Here is a 21,741-nt window from a genome sequence, read left to right as displayed (position 1 = left end):
TCCTTATTCCAGGCTTTCTCAGGTTCCCAAGAGTATTGAAGGCAAATCTTATCAGTAAAGACATAGAAAGCATAGAAAGCTATGAGAAACATGGACCTTGCAATGTCCTTTGTCACCTGTCCTTTGTCACCCTGCCCCACTCAGCGGTGAGCCCACATTTTCTGTCATCGTCCTCTCACTGCTGTTGCACCTGTAGACCTGTTTATGGGGCACAGTCTGGCAGCAGGCCCTGTCCCAGTTAGCTGCAGGTTTATCTTTGCATTTATAATCCTTTTTTCATTCTTGACTTTGCCCAAAGAGGTGACTTGTGTGACTTTCAGTTTGCCTGATCACAGCGAAGAAACTTGTCACCTTATTTGGTGTCAGATTGAATGTCCTTGGTACCTTTCAGGCTCATTTACTTGAGGGTTCCAGACTCTTTAAGAGTTGGCTGCTCAGCTGTTTGCTTGATGGGCAGTAGGAGCAGACAGCAACAGGTCTAAGTCACTGAAGGAATGAGGCTGAGTTGTGTCTCACTGGAGTTTTTAAAATTAATTCTAATATACTTTCTTGCCTGTGTATCTTCTTCTTTCAGAATGCAGTTTTGGATGTCAGGAAATCCTTGAAAAATCCTGAGGCATTTTACCGTAGAAAAATTTTCTTCCTCTGGTGTCCCCTACAAAGGAATTCTTGGTTCCAGCTATTCAGACTGCACTATTAAGACATTGCACAAATGTGAATATGTAGAGGGCATTTAGAAGACAGATACCCCCATTTATTTTGTTTTCTATTTGCATAGTTTCGTCAGGTTTTTTTTTTGTGTAGTAAACTGCATGCTGTCTGTAATTTTTCTTTATTACCCATTTCAGGATTCAGTTTTAATGCAATTTTGTGCAAACAAGCTAGACAAGAAGGACTTCTTTGGGAAATCTGATCCTTTCCTTGTATTTCATCGAAGCAATGAAGATGGCAGGTAGGAGCTTGTTAATTATTTTTGCTGCTAATCACTAGGCAACTTAATTATTCACAGATGGTAATATAGTTTTCATTTTTTTTTTACATTTTTCAGATTAAGCTGTATTAGTTAATGTTTGTTGGATTTCAGTTTGTCATGTTATGCAGTATGGGAATAAAACTATGGCAACAAATTGATCAAATACTGCAGTTCAGGGTTTTAAGAGGTAAATGTCTTATAAATACAGAGCACTATGAAAATTAATTGTAATAAAATAGCTAAATAGTGTTACTTTTGCTAAGGTATAGTATGCATTTAAAGAGAAGTCTCAAAGTGTAGCTGCAAAATATGCTACTGCTTAGAAATTGTGTTAGATAAAAACATTTTATACTGAAAATTTAAATTTGGAAGTATCTTATATCTTTTTGACAGAGTTCTAGGAAATTGAATTCAAAAATACCCTGAATAGAATTTATATTTTTTACAAATGGCTATTTGCTACATAATTTGCTGAAGTAGACTAATCTCTTCTGTTGCACTGCTAAGACTTGACATGCACTGGTCAACACAACACTGCCTTTGTGGGGCTCTACTGGCAGTTTAAGATTTCCTGGAAACTGCAAGTCCTCACGTCTAACATTATCAAACCAAAGGCTAGACATGTATCCTGCTACTTTTTTCTGTAGCTTAACTGGAACAGTTGTTAACATAAATCTATGTATGGGGGTGTGTGTGTGTGTTCCCTTCTCTTTTCCTCTTGGAGGCAGATTCTAGAAACAGTTTCCTGAGTAGACACTGCCTATCTAAAACTGCAAGCCTGGAGGAGTTATGGCTCCTTTTTGAATGGCATTAAGGTCACTGGTGGAATTTTTCTGGGCATTACTGGGAGTGCTGGTATGTGCAGCCTCTCTTGGCCTTGAGTGCCATTCTTCCCCACTTCCTTCCGAGGGGTGAGTGTTGAGCCAGTGATTCTTTATTGGTCTCCTGAATCCAACAGGATGCTGGGGCAGTACTTTTGCACCTGTGGCAGAAGGATACTTCTTTTTTTGTTTCTTAGCTTCAGGCATGTCTTCTGAGTCATAGCCAGGATAAAAGTGTAGGCCTTTAGGATGCATGGAGGGCATTCCCTCAAAGAATAACTAGTATAACTGTATGAGGAATTTCAGTAATGATCTCACCAGTAACTTTGTCTCTTGTTTTCTTTTGAACAATTCAGTCCCCAAGATGATAGTTAAAAAGAGGTGTTTTAATTTTGTGTCATTTAGAGAAAGGAGAATGCATTAATACAATTCATGAGAGAAGGTGATCATGGAATCTCAGAGAGGCTTATATGTTTTACCTAAGACAGTCCTGGTTAAAAAATCATGGACATAAAATGGGGAATAAGAATCTGAAAACCATCACTCCTTTGGCTCAGTTTCTTAATCTCTAAGCAAGAATCAGATCCTCACAAGATCTGTTTCTTTCTGGATCTGTGACTGATTCCTGGATGTAAAAGGTATGTTTAAACAAGTGGGATTGCTCTTCCCTGAGATACTCACTGAATAGTTATAGTTCCTGTTGAAGTTTTGGGCAAAAACATTTTAGATTTAGAGTTGTTTAGCACTCTAGTCTGTAATCTCTCTCAAGTGGGTCTCTTCAGTCTTCCCTTCCTTCTGATTTCACCATATTTCTTTTTTTCCTACCTTAAATTTTATATGGATATTGCATGTATGAATGATTACAGTTCTTTTGATTCCATCTTCGATGACTCAGAAGAATAAGTAAATTAATACAAAATATATATTTCTCTTTTGTTTGTTTGTTTGTTTAATTACAGTTTTACAATCTGCCACAAAACAGAAGTTGTAAAAAATACATTAAATCCGGTGTGGCAGGCATTCAAGATTTCTGTCAGAGCACTGTGTAATGGAGACTATGACCGGTAAGCTGTGGCTTAAACTTTTCTTAGCATATACAATTTTTTTCTCCCTAACTTGTGTGTTCTTTTGTGTGTAACTTTTTCTATGCAGTCCAGCCCCTGGTGTTATTTAATCAACATTTTGAAAGGATAATATGTGTTCAAAACCATTCATCACATTAAAGAATTTAGAAAAATAAAGTAAGTAGGCTAAATCTGTAGGAAGTGCTAGTGGTGTTTTTTGGAAAAAATACTTTGCTCCCTATGGTGTGAATTAAAAACAGAACGAAAAGACTAATTTAAAGCATGGCCTCTGTGGCAAGTGTACACAAGCATTTTTTAATATTTGAATGAAAAACGATGATGATCTGTTTTCTTTGGGTGACAATGCAATGTCAGAGGATGCTGATAAATGAAAGCCTTTTAAATACATAGGTCAGTAGATGAGAAACACAAAAGGTAGTCATCTTCAGATTTGAAGTTTTCAGTGATGCCATGCAAAAGGATCTATCTTTAGGTGGTAATAATACCATGTTTTTAATCAATATTTTACCACTAATAATAAGCAAATTAGTTGAATAGAAATGGGTATTTTTAGACTCCTTAAAAATGGCCATGTTGGTTACTCTTTCAATTAGATGCTATAAAAACGAAGCAATTTTGTAACAAGCGTGTTCAAGTAGAATTTTTTACTTGTTTTTGGGTTAACGTGCAGAATGCACAAGCAAGATAATATTCATTAAGCTAGTCTCTGGATACTGCACTGTTTATCATATTAAAGAAAAACAGTTTTCATAATAATTAGAAAAGATGTTTTGGTACAGGCATACTGAAATAACTCCAGCGTTCCAAATTAAGGGAGCTAAAAAGTGTAATAAGACTCCTGAAATTATTGTGTGTCTACTGTTGACCTGCTTTCAACATGACGCGCTCAGTGAATAAAGGCTCCATGAAATTTCATGCTTTCATGCACCCTGCATGCAACAATCATGCTTCAAATTAAGAAATAGTCATTAGCTGTCAGATTAATTCAAATTAGTATCTTCTGATAGTCCAGAAAAAACTTTGGAGGTTTGGGTTACTTTTAATTAGAAAACTCTTTCTTTCTAAAGGTAAGGATTAACTTCCTGGCCTCCATGTGATAATACATAAAAACACAAACCCCAAAGGTCTCTGTCAGATAATGATAGTTTCACTGATAAAATTTTGGTGCTCTGGGTTCTGTGATAGATGTGAAAGGTGGGAATAATGTCATTAGTAAAAATATATCACAGTAAATGTTTATTCTGGTGTTAGGGAGACTAACCCCTAGTTAACCCCTAACACCAGCTAGTGCATGCTTCTGAGAGAGCTCTATCTACTTTTTCATTATGGAATGACCAGGATTTGCTTAATTTTTCTCAAACTATGCGGTTATACAGTGTTTTCAGACATCACAGGAATGGCATTTCAGTACTACAGTAGTACTTAATGTCTAATATCTTTGCTCTTTCTTTCTCTTAGTCTGAGCTCTCAAAAAGCACTTACAGTTATTTTCTGCATAAAAGTTTTAAAACAGAGATACCCATCTCTAACCTTGATTATTTTTAAATGAAAGGGTTTTTTTAAATATTAAAGTAGGAAACCCATCCTCTAAACTGTGTCCTTTAAGGTAAAGGTTAAGTATCAGTATATGAAGATTGGAAAGGCCTTTAATATCTTGCATGTCATGGAAAATAGATAAAAGTCAAGATCTGTAATTAATCCTTTAATATGAAATAAATTTCGGTAGAAAGAAGCTTTATTCAAGGATGAATTGCTCTTACTGCAGTAACCTGTCTGAAGATTCTTCTCAGGAATTTATCTTGATATTCTTAATAATTTATTTTAATAATCAGAGTTTTCTCAGTGAGATGATTTTGCTATTTGAACACAGATTTGTAAGACAATTCAAAACTTAAATCCCCCTAAACCTTACGTAAATCTTAACTTAGTGTGTTCTGTCTGTCGTAACAGGTTTTGAAACGTAAGTAAAATAATGGTTGTCTAGGGAAAAAAACTTTGCGCTATTGCCTTTTTTTGCTGAATTCCTTTGAAGATGAAAATAGTTTCCTTTGAAGGGTGAAATACTGGGTGGGATAAAAGAAGTTTGGAGTTGTTTTTCACTTCATTCTACAGAACAACTTTCACTTTATTCAGTTTTTATTCTAAGGTAACTTAAACCCAACCTGAATTATGCCAGAGGTATAAACTATAACAAACGGTGTGGTTAGGAGCCTTTAAACTTGATTTGAAAAGAGATACATCCAAAGCAACTCCTTTACCTATCTTGGAATATCGTAAGAAATGTGAAAAACATCCAGGTGTGGATTTCTTGATATTGTATTGTATATAATATCAGCTGTTGCTCAGCTTTATCCCCAGAGTCCCTTCCTAGTAAAGAAAATTAGTCAATATGTATTTGACTGTATGTAATTGGAAAAATGAGGAGCAGCTTCCATGGAAGTAAATTATAAAGTAATTGCTTAGATTCTTGTCCTCTATTAATAAGACAGACCTGATTACTTCACTTCATGTGAATGTGTTCTGAAGAATAAAAGTAAGTTAAGTTGTTGCTTAAAATACAGGAGGTCTGGAGGTGTTATTTTTCTACCCCATGTTCAGTTCATTTTAGGCCAAATGGGATTCACTGTTAGTGGTAGTTGAATTTGCTTGCATATATACTCTTTCTGTAGTAAAAGGAGATGAATAACGCTATATATTATCTCCATGTATCTTTCCTGTTTCATCAAGGATGTTGACAATAATATGCTCTGTAGTATTTGCATTTTAAGAAATACACTCTTAAAGTAAGTATGTAAAATATGAGTGATCTTTACTTGGGAAATGTTTGCTTTCTACACTTGATCTGTTTCCCAGTCAAGCAAGGTTAGAGCTGTCCTCAAGGGTTCACTTTACTTACTCATAAGGAAACAGACAAAATGTGTTCTTGAAAACTTTGACAATACTTTAAGGTTTAAAGAATCATTTATGAAAAAAAAACCACAGAAAATTCAGAGCATCAGCACGTAAAAATATATTGGTTAAACTTCCAATGTGTTTTATTGTTTTCCTAGTTTCCACAGTATTTAACTATTGATTTATGGACATGTGTTGTGTAACCTGACAGGCTATTTGCTGCCCCATGAGAAATGACTGAAAAATCCCGCTTTTTGGATTTGGCACAATTGATGCACTCATATGCTATTAATCTTAAAGGTAATCCGGGTACATATTTAACATTCTAATAGAGCTGTGTTGTTGTTTTGGTTTTTTTTTTATTTTAGGACAATTAAAGTAGAAGTATATGACTGGGATAGAGATGGAAGGTAAGACATTTTTTCTGTTAAACTTAAGGGTTATCCATGCATGTTTATACACATTTTAATACATATAAGTATTTAGTGTCCAGTATAATATTAGAGAAAGTTAGTTATCAATATTTAGATGTACAGGTACTGGAAAAAGTTCTGCTGTGATACAGCTCTGTGTTTTGCACTTGTGGTAAATACTGATGCCTTGGCCTATTTAAAACATGCTGTGTGTATATTCATCCATGGATCATGATAAAATGCATGTGCCTGCAGTGGCTACTCATGGTGGCCTAAATATTGTGATATAGAAGCCACCTATTAATTGTCTTAATTTCAGATTGGGTCTCAATGTTCATTTCCATGTCTGTCTTCATCAAAACATTATTGTAAACTCTGGAGTTGGTAGATCTGAGTTTTGTATAACTCCCCTTGAAAGAGGACAGTGAAATATATGTGGACTTTCTGTTGCTAAATTCAGGAGGGATATCTGTTATTCTTAAGAGCTGTGAACTCCAGTGTACTGGCTGTACATTTTTGTCTGAAGGAATGAGCCTTTCAAATTGCCTTTATTTTGACAAACAAGGTAGAATTATTTTTTAACACACTGGATCAATACCTCTTGTTCTTTTAAAAAAGCTTGAGCTTCTATCTTAATACTTTGATTAAAAACTGTACTCATAAATCTTGGTACTAGAACTGAAATGTAATACAGTAATATGTTTATTTCTATTTATCTTTAAGTTGGTCTGTCTTAATTATTTCATATTTATATTTTTTAAAATATATGGATATGCACTTGCATTTTGATTTTTAAAATTATGTTATTTATTCTACAGTAATGTCTTTAATACTACCAATACAATTTGCGTCTAGTATTATAGATAATGATAGTTGGCTTCTGTGGCAACATATCTTGTAATCATAATAGGCAAATTTATCCTGTGCTACTGTTCATTTCCTTGCTGACAAGATCTAAACGCCTATTCACTTTTCTCAGGTTGTAATTTTGTCTTTTTGGTTCCATCATGAAGCCTGTTGATTTATAAGCATTCTTATATCATGTTTACCCTCTATGAATACCTGCTAGTGTAAATTCATCGTTCTAGATCAGATATTCCCTGGAGAGACAAAATAACATATTCTAGCAATTAAAATAAGTGTATTTAAATTTAAAAAGCCACAGTAGCAAAAAATCATTGCATCCCTGTTAGAATTTCTATTAACATTCTTTTCTCAATGAGATTTGGCAAATCCTTAAAAATTTTATACATTGGTGCTTTTGTGTATAAACCACATTTTTTGAAAGTAAGCTAGCAATGAAAAGTTAAATCATATTGCCAAGTTAATAAAAAATAAGGGTTATATTTTATCAAGCTATCAAACTCCATGTGCGGTCTCACTTTGTCCAAAATCTCTAAGATGAAAAAGAAAAGGAAGAAATCTGACAAATAACACTAAGTAACTGCAAGTCTGAGTGAAATCTTGAACATACTGTGGATTTTAGGCAATCATTAGCCTCTTCACTCTCAAGTAGTTTCAATTATTATCTGTGTTTGCTCACATCACAGTCTGAATACCTATAAAATTAGTATCTAAAAAACAAAAAGTGAAGGATACCATTTACATGTTTTCCTTTTTATTCTAATGGTATGAATTTTTTTTGCTTTTTGCTTTCTGTCTTTTTTTGAATTTAGAAGCAGACCGAGCACTGACACCTTACATGTTAAATTTCTCTGAAAGATGAGACAGCACTCATCTCATGTGACTTCAGACAATGCAAAAATCAGACACGTAGATTGAACTAATCATTTAAGCTACTTCAGTGGCTTACAGGGGAAAATAGCCTGATTGAATCCATCCTACCTGGAATAAATTGCCAGTTGGTGGTGCCTATAAACTTGCTTAGTGACCATAGCAAGAACCTAAGTGCCTGATTTAACTTTGACATTGCCAAGTATATCTGAAATGAATCCCTTTCAAGAGTTACTCTAACAATTTTTTGTCCAACTCTGCTGTGCCTCAGTTTATATTAATTCCCATTTGTGATGGACAGTTTTTTATAAGCTGTTGTTACATCTGGATGCCTCACCATGCTGAATCTGTTTGCTCCAGAGATATGCAGCCTGGGCAGGACCAATCTTTGAAAGATTGCCTGCTCTCAGATAGCAAAGCAAGTTAGACTGAATATTACAGGCTGTTCTGCAATCAGGAAGACAAAATTACTGTGCATATACTTGATTTCTGAATCATGACTTGACTTGGATTTTGACTTCCTGAGTGTTGACTGAGAAGTTTTTTTTCCCTTTTCCCCATTCTGTGGTACCTGTGCTTTGAAAAAATAGCACCATGGTGCCTTGGGTTGAGCTTCTTACTTCATGTTCCCAAATTACATTGTTGGGAGTAATTGTAATGTAGTATCATGATCATATTATCATCAAATAGTTCTTACTTATTTTCAAACATCACATCACATTCTTGACAGGAAGTAATGCATACCCTTTGTAAAATTAACACTATCAATTATGAAACATCTCTTCATCTCAAACCAGTTTTTGCACAAAACTTGTCAAAATGTGGACAACTTGTTCTGATGCCTTTTATTGCTTCTAGGAGCTGTGACAAACCCCAAAATATCTGATGCTATAAGAAGTCACAAAAGTTGGTTTTGTTACTTGGGGCAAGCCCACTTGTTTGACACCATCACATTTTTAGGGTTTTTTTATTGAGTATCCTTATGTATGAAGCACTTGCAGACAGGTTTAACAGAAAGAAAAAAATGAGGTAGTGCACAACTTCACATCAGTAATACTGTGATGTTCTCTCTGAAAGCTTTTTCATTTAATTTCAGAAAAAATGTCTCTCGGCATACATGTTGCAAAAGTAGTTTTGCAGTCTTGATGCTTCTGATCTCTTACATAGAAAAAGTGTGTTTGGGGGGGTTGTTGAGTTATAAAGTTGTAAATATTGTCATGCTAACCTGAGGCCACAGAAGCATTCATCTGAGCATATCAACACTGCAGGAGAGATTTTAAATTTCAGATTCTAAGCTCTTTCAGATTCTAAGCTCTTTCACCTTATTCTTTTCTAGCTTAATTTTTTTTCATCTAGCTTCCTTCTCCAGCTAGATGGTTGATTTTTAAGTTCTTGCATTTTCTCCTTACTCACTGACATACTCCTGATTATGATTGTTCTTTCCTCTATTGTTTCCTTTTCCTTTAGATAGTAAAAAAAAAAAAAAAAATCAAAGTTAATACAATTTTGAAAGCAATTTGAAGGCTAAAAGTGGAAAACTTAGGGAGATGGGCTTCAAGTGATAATTTTGTGTGCTAAGACTCTGGTTCAGTGTTCTGATATGCCACTCATGGACAAAAGTCTGTAAGTCTAGGAATATTTGGTGTTAGGAAGGCAAATAGAATAAGTACTTTGGATTCTCAATCTGCAGACTAATAAGGAGATCCATTTGCTGAAGTGTGATCATTAATATTAAGATATTTTCTTAATGAGGTATACATCTGGCAAAGGCATATTTTGACCAACAGGCACTCAGCCTTCACAGCCAGCCTAGTGGAGGGACGTACAGCTACCTGAATACTGAGTGTAAAGATCCAAGGTGATCTTTTAAGTGCAGAGGGCTCTGAAACTGGTTGTGTATGCCCATACCTTTTTTACGTGATTCATCAGAGGAATCTTACCTTTCTAGCTCAGGTCTTGTCAGTGTTTGTGTATAGCCATAGGGAAAGGAGGCTTTTCAGTGTCTTGTAGAATTAAAGGAGCAATTACTTTTAAGCATTGCAGATTATTTTGCTCCCCAGAGACAGTCCTGTGTGGAATGATGTTTCCTGTTTGCTGCAACATGTTTGTAGGCAGCCATTGAACTATTGCTTGAATTTCTGCCTTTGAAATATACTATCTGATTTGAAAATATAAGGTTAGAACTGTTATGAGAGGGGGAGGTTCCAGTTTAAGCAATATACATTTTTCTCCAGTGCCATGGTTACCCAAGGTTAATACACCTCGTGTGCTACAGCCCCAATAGAACCCAAGTTCCATAGCCTGTATGGATGGCTTCCTCTGTTCCCTGCTTAAATAGTCCTTGCAGTCTAGAGAGCATTCAAGCAGGAATACACCTCCAAAATACGTTTCTTAAGAAAAGTCTTTATCTTGGAAGCAATTTCCTGATCTCCCAGCTGAAAGGGGAGTGCTTCATGGGAGGTGGTCCCTTCTGAATCTGGGTAATGAGGAATATCTTTACCCTATAGTTTTCTCAAGCTTTCTTACAGAATGCTTTGCTTATTTTGTATTAGCATGATGACTGACCCCTGAACCTTTTAGTTGTTTGATTTACATTTTACATTACATTTGATTACATGATTTTTTTGAATTCATGCTGGTTTCAGAAAATGAGATTTATATTTGAGGTGATTTTTAAAAATTTCCTTATGAATAAAGCAAGAAAGAATTTTGCTGTGGATTGTTTCCATTTTTCATCTTCTTGCAACATTCAGATTTATTTAAATTTAATATTTATAACTTAATTAGAACTGTGCTGTATTTCTTAAAAACAAGTTTTGCAAGTCACAAAGTCAGGAAACTTTGACTGTCTCTTGTAGTTTACCATTGGAGGGAAGGTAAAACAGTTAGCTTCATAGCTTGCCAGATGTGGAGACAGTGTAGAAGAAATACAGCTCCTTGTTAGGGCACAGGTGGGAAAACCTGGACCATCAGTAGGGAGAGTTCAGCTGGCCAGAACAGAGAATGGGAACAGACCTTGTGACTGCTGGGAGTTGTGTAGCTGACAGTTGGGGCACCCACCCTGTAGTCGCTCCATTCCAGGTCCCTGTCTGAGATACAAACCTCCAGCTCAGTCACTTCTGGCAGCCCTGTGGTTTCTGTGCCCCAGTTCCCAGACCCTGGGCACCTTTCTCAGTGATGCTTCACCTGCTACAACTCCCTCTGGCCACTGTGCTCACAGTGGCTCCTGGGCAATGTGCCAGCCCCTGTTCATGCAGTTTCTAAAATGTGGATGACAGCAGAGGAGTGCCAAATGTATTCTTGGAGCAGGAATAGAATTTAGAAAGGAGAAGCTTGATAACCACTGCTTACTGTTAGGTTAAGATCTGCTTTCCAGTAATACCATAAGCTGAGTAGCCTCAGTGGGTTGCTTTTCTCTTCCCAGGTGGGAAGACAGAAGCTGAAATAAGCTTTGGGTCTTCCCCTTAAAAGTTCAATGTTGTGTTACACAAATTGGTAGGGCTGGTCTTCTCTGGTTTAAGTTCTCCTTTCATACTTTCAGCGACTCCCTTTCTCTCACACAACTTCATACACAGTTCATAGCCTGTAGTTCCAGTGGTCATTCACTGAGGAAGTGGTGATAGTCTTTGGTAGCCTGCTCTGTTTTTTCAGATTCTATAACTTACATTGGAGTCAATTACTGATTTACAATACAGTCCTCATTGTGCAGCTGAGTTAAGCAAAAGCCATCAAAAAGATTTAAGCTAATACTTTTGAACTCTTAAATTTGTATTACTAATAGGGTGAACAGAAACAGAGGGAGTAATAAAGATTTTTAAGCAAATTGTATCTGTTGCCATTACTTGTTTCTTGGGTGTCAGTTCATATTGGCTGTGTGTCTCTTTTGCATAAATAGATAAAATACATGTTTAAATTCCTAAATGTTTTGCATTTGATTTGAAAATCTTATTTTTCGAACAGCCATGATTTCATTGGAGAATTCACAACAAGTTACAGAGAGTTGTCGAGAGGACAATCTCAGTTCAATGTTTATGAGGTAAGTGTTATGAGTATTTACTCATTCTCAGGAAATAAATGAGAAAACAACAGTGGAAAACACTGAAAACAATGGAAACCTATTCTTGCCACTAATGAGAAGATGAGCCTGTGTGGCTATAACCTTTTTTTTTTTTTTTTTTTTTTGGCTTCTGTATGGTGTGCTGATCTTTGTTATTCCTTAAGGTATCTTTTAATTGGTCTCAGACTGGTGCCATTAAACTTCAGTATTTTCATAGGTGGCAACAAATATAATGGTTTAGATAAGCAGCAAAGAAGGCAGGGAAGGAGGTTGCTCCAATTATGTGCTGCAGTTTTATTTTGATGATGAGCAAAGGTGCTGCTGTGGAGAGCACGACAAAGATAAGTGAAAGCCATGGGGTTTTTTCTTACTTAGATCCAAGATTAGCCCCAGAGTTACAGTAATTTACAATAGTTTCCTGTGAATAGTGTCATAACCAGATTACTGTGTGCAGTGTAAATGTCCTCTCCTGTTGTATCACTGACGTGAATCCTACCCTACCAGGAATAGTCTGTCATAACATCTTAAGTAATTTTTCAATTTCCTAAATATAGTATCAGTATCATACTCCCAGCGACTTCCTACATTTCCTGAGCCTCTCATGTTTGCCTCCCCACACTGCAGTCCTCCATACTTGGGTACTACTTCTACTTGATAAGTCTGTACAGTATCAGAACAAAAGGTACTGGACAAATCCTTTTTGAAGTGTTTTGCTTTTACAAACCAACCCAAGGCAGGTGAGTGAGTGTCCCATATTTAAAGATAAGAAACATTGCTAGAACCACCTCTTTGCAATTGAGCTTTTTTTAACAGGTTAGAGTTCATGTAGCTTTCTAGGTTCCTGCAGGGATGTAAATATTTCAGAGGCTAAAAACTGTTGTTTAATTTCTAAAGTTACCTGAGATTTGAAAAGGCACACACAAATATTATAATAATTATAGTATCTTGAATTATAGGCAAGAAACAAGCTGTCGTTTAATTCATCTTTGCTCCCAAGCAGATGCCTTGTTTCCCATGGTATTTCACTCCAAGCTTTAGTGCAGTTCCTTGCAATTCCTAAGAAGCCAATTGTCAAGTTACCTGAAGCAGAAAGTTCAAATGAATCTCCTCTTTGGCATTTAATGACTGCTGGCAAGCAATATGCTGCTAATTCAGGCCTGACCATTGAATTCTGGAGAGCAGTGAATGAACTGCTGCAGGGCAGACAGGCAGCCTGTTACCTTCATCTTCATCTTCTGGGCAAATGTCAGCAGGAGTCACTTTCTGGCTAAGATTTTGGTTCAGCAAGAATTACTGCATTGTTTAATTGCTGCCATTACACAGACTTAATCTATTGCTCATCAGTCGCTGTTAAATGGAGGAGGAGGAGTTACTTGGGATTTTTTAAGTGTTAATGGCCTTACACGTGTAAAGGAGTAAAAGCTTTTCAGAATATTTACTGTATTACAACAGGGTGGCATACAGGGTGGGGGGGGGGGGGGAAGAGTGAGTCACTTATTTATCCTGTTTGGGAAGATCTCAAATCAGTTATCTCTTCCTGCCTTACATTTCATAGCTGTTCTGTGTTGTGCAAGGAATAGGATCTTTAAATGTAATTTCTTTTTGGTTAGGGAGAGAAAAGTTTTGGAAGACAAGTATTATTAATATGCCCATTTTCAGGCAAAATTCCTTAAATATTTTATACCAGATAAGCGACTAAGATTTCAGTTGGGAATGTTTTCATTCCTTATCATTTGCAGAACATCTGTGAGTAGTTTACGGTAAAACTTGGCAGTAAGCCACAAGGCTTTGAATTTCCTAGTTATATAGGAGATAGTTAAATGACCTAATTAACAAAATAATGTTTTGCTTCCAATTCCATGTGCATTTCTGGAAAAACAGGAGTACATTTTCATGTGTATGTAACAAAATTAACTGAGACTTGCCTTTGGTAGGTATTCAGAAGGGAAACAATTTTTATTGGTGGCTACAGTGAGAAATTTTATAGGTGTGGGTTCCAGATGTTCAAGAAAACTGTTCAATGCTTTATAGTCCAGTTCCATGAAGATTCTTGGGTATGGGGAGTGCACTGAGACCTCCCCCCTCCGCCCCCCCCAGTTCCTGTATGACAGTCAGGTGGTGGTCTTCAACATTTTCATGAAATTACTTATTTCATGAAATTTGATCTTCCTGTCAGCCAGATCCTGTCATTGAACTGAGTATAGAAACTGGGAGTAGAGCAGCTCTCATGTTTCTCAGGTGATGTGAGGAGCAGATGGAAACAGATTAACTGGATTGTGAAGAGATGCATTGTGAGATGATGAAGTAGTGACACCATACACTGAAACACTGGAATCAGGAATGCAGAAAAATGCAGAATCTTGTGAAAATTCAAAGAGTGTTTCCCCAAGCACTCAGATATAATGAATGTTCTCATCTCTGTTGCCCCCATCTGTTATTTGTCCAATGTGAGTATCAGCACTGGCTCACCTGACAGGTGCCATGAAGATAAATTTGCTGGTTTTCAACATGTGCATATCCCAGCATTGAGATGTATCAGTAAACAGGTTACTGAATCCACTGAAGATAGAATACTTTCAGCATTGAAAATACCTTACACTTATCTTTATATTAGTTCATACTGCTTCAATGTTTGTATCTGTGTTTCTAGGTAATAAATCCAAAGAAAAAAGGAAAAAAGAAAAAGTATGTTAATTCTGGAACAGTAAGTAAATACATTTTATGTTACTGAATGTTTTTCTTTTTGCTTGAAACAGTGTAGTTGACTTGTAGTTTAACAGGATTAGAACAGAGCCTTCTGTCAAAGCCACAATAAACTACCAACTACACCATTTATTTTCAGGTTTTTTTTTATTTGGAGAGTTTGATATAAAAGGTATCCAAGTGTACTGTTAATTTGCCAATGGTTTTCAAAATGAGCTCTACCAAAATTTCAGTCCAGTAATTGAAACTGTTGGACTGACTGTGTTAATTTTTATCTGAAACATACCTGCACTTCTAAAAGTAAATTTTATTTTAAATTTATCTGCTGAGCTAGCATTATTAAAAGCTAGTATGCTTATCATAGTTGAACCAAAAAGAGTCAGCAATTTTTATTACCCACTGGTTTTTGTAAATTTATGTTGAAAGATCTGTTAGTATTGCTTGGGATGAGAGTTTGTCTTTTTTGGTTTTCATTCATGTTCTGCTCTCATGTTTATGAACCATTTGCTGGCAATGCAAGTATTTCCCTTCAGCACTTACTCAGTTTCCATGTCCTGGCATCCACGATATTCAGAACATCATTTACAAAAAAGTGAAGATAAATGTTGAAGATTTGTGTATCGGAAAACCTAATTAGTTAAGAGATGTTTTTGGAAAACACATCCCCCATGTGGGTTTTTTCCACATGAGCAGTTCCACTGAAGTCAGTAGTGCTTCTTTCGTGCTGAAAAGTAGCCTTGAAGGAATGTTTCAGCATTCTCACATTCTTGTCTAAGTCTGTTTATTAGTCAGAAAATAAACACTTACTCTTCTACCTCTGGTTTAAATTATAAAAAATTGGCAGAAGCAGCTTGCCTATTAAAATTTACCGTACAATATCTGATTCATTAGATAATTTATTCTTTGCTAACATATTCCTTTCATTGAAATCTGTCATATTAAAATAAAGTTACATTGAATTAGTGAGTCAGAAACTTACAGTGGTTATTTTCAACCAGTGCTAAAAGTGTACTCAAAATTATAGGTATGAAATCTGACTTAGGGTACAGAAGGGCAAAAAAATGTATTTTCACATTCAGTTTTCTTGTTGATTTTGGTTTAAAATATTTTAACATCTTCACAGGTATCTATCTGCATTTGAAAAAAACGTATTTTACTCGTGTTTGAACAGGCAAAATCAACTGTGTCTTGTTGTTCTTTAGTCCAGTTACCTCAAAATTTCCAATAAACAGTTGTTAGAAATTTTCTTTCTTTTTTCCTGCTTTACTAGTGTCTCTTCTGTTGGTTTTGTAAATTCTTTTCAATATCAAGTCATTCTCTGTCCCCATTTGCCCTTACTTCTACAGTCCTTCAGGCTTTCCTTATGCTTCTCCACATGATCACTTTCTTATGTGTTTGCCTGGAGTTTTGTTTTTCTTCTCCTCGTCATTTACCTGAGATATTCTTTATCCCACAAATTTTCAAATTTTCAAGCCAGGCACCGAGACCATAATTTTCATTAATAGGAGGTAGAATTCTGGAGAACTTAAAGTGGATATAAATCACTGACTGCTATCTCACTGCTTCATTTAAGGACTATGTACATACAGTGCACATCTCAATTTATTATTACTTAAGGGGTCATTTTAAATTCACACAGTCAAGGTACATACTAGGCAGAAGTGTTTCAGAATACATGGTTACTTCTAAACCAAGCGTAGTAGTGAAATGACAAATTCACTGCATAAAACTTGAAGCATTGGTAGTCATTGTCTATATGTAAGTAAACACTTGGGCCACTTTGGGAGTTGTTTGTTTCCATTTTCTGACTTTTAAACTTCAGATGCAGTGAAAATATGTGCTTAAATTAATTAGGAACAAGATGACCAGCTGTAAGAATAGATGAACCATTAATATGACTGTGTCCACTGGGAAAATGCATAGAAATTTTGGGCTTTTTTGCGAGACTGTGCTACTGATAACCTGGTAGAACATTGTTATGGTCTTCTGTTCTCAACTAAAAGGGTAATTTCGTGGTTTAAAGCTTAGCTAATCACTCAATCACAGAGAGCTGTGACAAAGGAAGTAGGATGGAAGACTACCTAGAAGTTTACTACCTGTAATCTCATTCTGAGTCTAAGTTTACAACATAGGAGTATTTTCAATTTTTATATTTTGCTGCAGGTGGAGGCAAAATTTTGTGATAGACTTCCATTCCATTTTTATTCTTTGTGTCATTATCAGTGGATTTGCTTTGAGTAGTTGCTTAAGCAGTTTTCACTGACTGCTTGCTGCACTTATATTGTGAGACAGTTTATGTAAATAAAATTAAAATAATTTTAATTCTTTGCTTCATAAATACTGCACAGTATGTGAAGATCTTAAATGCTGGATCTTTTCCACTTGAGTTCATTCTTCTGTGACTTGATCACTGAAAATGCCAGTAACACCTTTAGATTACTCTGTCTTTTGGAGCTATATCATTTCTGAATGATAAAATCTGGGACTGCAGAAATTTCTTATCTTTTTATTTATATACATATGTTTGGTATATCTGTATACTTTACTAGATTTTTGCATTCTGGACTGGCATCAATACTCAATACTGCCTTTAATGTGAGATGAGTAATTACATAAATAATTGTAATTGAGTTCTTTAAACAGTGTTGGAGTGCTCATAGGGTAGATGCATTATCATGTACCCTGTAATATTCAATTGTGGGTGTGGTACACAGAGTTTAGGAAACATGCATGTGGTAACCTGCTCTGGAATACAATCTTCTGCCCCTTACCTTTTCCTTAAATTAAAAAAAAAAAGGCAATTATAGACTTCTCAATTTGTCTGTTCCTTTCAAGAACTGCCTACTGAAATTATTTAATATCTTTTTTAATCTTCTTTTTTCCCTTAATACTGTAGGAAATTACGTCCTAAGGACAGAGGTTGAAAAACATTGTGCTTATGTCTCTACTTGTTCAACTGGGAAACACACAATTCATGTCTGACTCTCTTTTATTTGCTTTCAGGTAACATTGCTTTCCTTCCTAATTGAAACAGAAGTTTCATTCCTTGACTATATTAAAGGCGGGTATGTGATTAGCAACAAACCTTTCTTGTTTTCACAATCTCATTATAGTTTTTGTTTATGTACTATTTGTTTATGATTCTAAGCAGCATCTGTAAGGAGCTGTATTATTTCCTCATTTTAGGAGCTGTTCTTTCCTACATAAAGCATGCAGATAGTTACTAAGTTAAGTTATGGAACTTTGTTTATACTGTGGGAATTGGTGTTGATACTAAAACACTGAGAAAGAGTAATGACCTCTGATCAGCCAGAGGAAATTTAATTAAACAAAAAGGAATTATCTATATATTATTAAATTATTAAAATGCTGTCTATTTCTTCCGTCTATACTGAGCTTTGGGGTATTTAATATTGGCATTTATTTAGAGCTTTTCCCCTTCAAAAGTATTTTTTCAATACTAATTAAAATTTTTAACATGTTCAATTTCTCATTTATTGTCATTTTCTCTAAAGAGAAGTAGAGACAGAAGTGTCAAATGTCTTACGCTAGAGCATGACTGGAAATGGGACCAAATCTGAAAAATTCCTGGCTCTTAACATCCCTGCCAGAACACTGTACGTCTCTAAAACAATGGAAATTTGTTTTACATTCCTAGGCACTTAATATGGATTTTTGAGGCATAAAGTCAGCGTATAGATTCCACATGTTTTTTTAGAACATTGATTACCTGTAAAGAAACAATTTCCATTTTTTGTTCCAGTCTTCAACAAGAGTTCAGCTGAAATAAAAAAGAAGTCTGTGCTGTGTTTTGACAGTAGCAATACAGGCCGTTGCCTTTGTTCCCAGCAGTGGCAATTGTACATTGCTGTTGTGGACTTTAACAGAAGTCGAAAATGGCCATCCATCCATGTTTACCAGAACTTCTTATTGATGGAAGTCTGTGTATGCACAAATGCATGAAGAAACAGTCCTGCCTTTAGTGCATCTGTTTCCTTTGAAACGTGTTGTACATCTATGCCATGACCACCCTATTCCCCATTCATTCAAAATTCATCTCTACTGGAAGAGCATGTGTAAGGAACTGAGGAATTGAGGTTTATGTCTAAATTTGGAAAGAAAAGAATATAGGGGCTGCTGATGTAATCTTTTCAGGGTGTAATCTTTTCCCAGTCCTCATGGAGATGTTACAGTACAAGTTGTTAAACTTAATTATCTACATTCTTCAGAAAAATCATGTAAATTTTGAATACAATAATATTGTGTTGTTCTTATTGATATTTTGTACATATCTCATTAATTGCAAGTCAAAGAAGACTTGTGATATTAATAAATTCCACTTAAGCTTTTTTCTGCTAGTTTTATAAAAAAGTAATATCATTCAGTAGAATGTTCCATATTTAAAAGTATGACCAGTAATAATTTAATTATTTTATACAGAATCTTTTTTCGTGATTCATAGAATTATTTCTAGATACATGCTAGTGAAAACTAGAAGTACTTGTATAAAATCTTACCTTTCTTTCTGCAACATAGGCAGTTATGTAAACTTGACAAGAAGGCTCAGACTCAGAGTTATTTTCCTGGCTTCTCCCTTCCTTTGTTTGTCTCATTTGATATTACTATGCATCAGTTACATTTCAGTTGGCAAATTTTTGAAGGAAGGGGAAAGAGAAGATTTTGTCATTAATCAGCCTGTTTTCCCATCATGTCCTCCAAAATTGTTTTTCTTTAGTTCCCTGTTTTTCTTCCATTTACATAGGCAAAAGGTAGAAAACACTGATTCAGCAATAGGCACAATATTTGCTCTTCCATAAATGGATGTTTATAAAATACTTCATATTCAGAACTTCCACTGTAATTCATTTGAGGTGTCTGGAATTAATGCAAATGTCATGGAAATCTTGACAGCTTTAACAAATTAGGATTGCAGTATTGATTTCATTTATGTTTTGAGTCTGCATCTGTTTAATTGGGATATTTCATTACCAGTATCATCAATATGACTGTTGTTTTCTTAAAGAACTTTGGAGAACGAAATAGAGGTTTGTCCATAAATTCAAATTTCATTTTACTATATAAAACAGGATTTTATAGCAGTATGGCAGAAAAGAGGAGGATGTCTCTTTTGCATCTGAATATTAAATCAAATGGTGCCATCTTAATAGCTGGCTTTTCCTTACATCTTGATACTTAATCACATATTTTGCCACACTGACCTTCCCACATTTAAAGTTGTGCTAAAATTCATGTATATTTCAAAATCACATTTCTCCTGCCACTTAATACAGCCTCAGTTAATAGCATGTTCCTATCAAAACACCTCCAAATATATGAACAGGTTCAGGAGTGTAAGGGATACACTCTTGAAGAGGAATGCGATTGAATTTACAGGAATGACTACTAAACCTACTTTAGCATCTACTCTTTTTTTGTCTGGAAGACCAGAGGCCACAAAGCTCCAAGACTTAGTGGACAGAAAAGATATTTCTGTGCAGAAGTTTCTATCTTGTTTCACATACTAGAAAAGGTAGTGAGCTAGTTATTTGTAAATCAGTAAAATTCAGTAGCTGAATCCTTTTGCAACTGAAGTATCCTTGTGATCTCCTGTCCCAGATTAGTGCAGGGTAAGAGGAAATGTTTTCCTCCCATCATGTTAAAAGCCTTACCTTTATCCAAGTTTTTAGAAATGAACACCTGTGCATTCAAAAGGAGTTGGACACACATTTTTAATGGAACTGTATTGAATCATTGGTGGTCAGAAGGGAAGTTCAGAACTCCTTTCATGACAGCTATTTTAATCCAGGCAGCACACCATCCACTGTAATGGGAGGCATATTTGCTGTTCAGAGGAGACTTGGCATGAGGAAGTTACAAAATAAGGGCTGCTGTTGCTACGTATTTTGGAAGCTTTGCCATGTGTTTCTTGTATCCTTGGAGAGTAGCAAGGAGTAATAAAAGTATGTAAGAGGAAGAGCTTGTAGAGACTTTATCTGAAAAATCTTCTGTATGTTGTTACAGCATTTGGCTCAACAAGCATCTGCAAAGGGGAAATTCTAAGTGACACTGGGTGTGTAGATGCCATGGAGAGAATGCAGCCTCTTGGTAGAATTAGTTACTCTGTCAGCTCTGTTGCAGAGTTCTTTGCAGTAAGTGGTTCTCCAACCTTCAACTGCTCCCCCCTGCTGACAGACCAGCTGGTTGTTATTCTGAAGCCATGGGGGGGAAATCCATGGTCCCTTCCAGTGTACTGTTTAAAAAACCGTAATCATTACAAATGTTATCAAATCTAGTAAAAAACTACATTCAGGCTTAATTTGTTCCCACGTGTATATCAATACTGATGGAGCTCTTATTAAAAGATGACAGGTTTCACTTAGCTCTCTCTGTGGCTGTGAGGTGAGGATTATTGTTCCTTTCAAGACACTTTCTTCATTTCTCATGGTATATAGGATAAAATCACCTGTCCACTGTCAAATAAATAAGGTATTTCTATACCAACTGAACTCTGGCCATAGTAGCAGTGATCTAAGCAGCACTGAATCCATAAGGCACATTGCTGTGCTTGGACGTTCCACCTGAGTTGTGAGAGGACATTCAGCAGCTCAGCCTGCCTAGCCAGGTGTCATTATTTTAATGGCTTTCATGGAAAGCCTTGCGACCTCGCTGCATCACTGATCTAGGGGATGTTGTGAACCTTTGTAGCTCCCTGGAAAACTATATAGTTGGAAAAGCAGGTACAGAACTGTAGCCAATGAATTTCGTTTCAGAATACAGTAGGTTTTGTTGTCTTTCTGTGTTTTAAAATTTGCATTGTTTCATCAGTCACCTCAGTTTGAGGAACCACCAGCACCACCACTTTGAGGAATATTCCAGAAACTGATGCTGTCAGTCATTATCTGAAGTCACATGGAAATTGACTTTGTTCATTTTGCTGTTAGCTGTAGTTTTAATATTCTTTGTCTTACTTTTGTTAGCCATTTTCCTTATAAATCTTTTATAGTGCTTTCTCTTGATTCTGTCTTGAATTCAGATTCCATTAAGCTGTTATATCTTCTTACCA

General features: G+C 35.7%; 1 protein-coding gene across 3 annotated transcripts in view; it reads left to right on the top strand.

Moving 5' to 3' along the window:
• Positions 1-21,741, top strand: part of CPNE8 (copine 8) — a 78,816-nt gene that overhangs the window by 38,987 nt on the left and 18,088 nt on the right. For all 3 annotated transcript variants that reach the window (XM_042018293.1, XM_042018295.1, XM_042018294.1), the window contains 6 exons: positions 849-952; positions 2,754-2,858; positions 6,140-6,181; positions 11,879-11,954; positions 14,626-14,679; positions 17,682-17,743. In XM_042018293.1, coding sequence (XP_041874227.1) covers positions 849-952; positions 2,754-2,858; positions 6,140-6,181; positions 11,879-11,954; positions 14,626-14,679; positions 17,682-17,743 — 443 coding nt within the window. The remainder of the gene's footprint in view (positions 1-848; positions 953-2,753; positions 2,859-6,139; positions 6,182-11,878; positions 11,955-14,625; positions 14,680-17,681; positions 17,744-21,741) is intronic.

This window comes from Corvus kubaryi, unplaced genomic scaffold (assembly GCF_017639235.1).
Source record: "Corvus kubaryi isolate FWS band 111438036 unplaced genomic scaffold, C.kubaryi_AGA036_p1.0 137, whole genome shotgun sequence".
NCBI classification, from domain to species: Eukaryota; Metazoa; Chordata; class Aves; order Passeriformes; family Corvidae; genus Corvus; species Corvus kubaryi.
The sequence above is the reverse complement of the archived record's forward strand: the minus strand, read 5'-3'. Positions and strand labels throughout refer to the sequence as shown.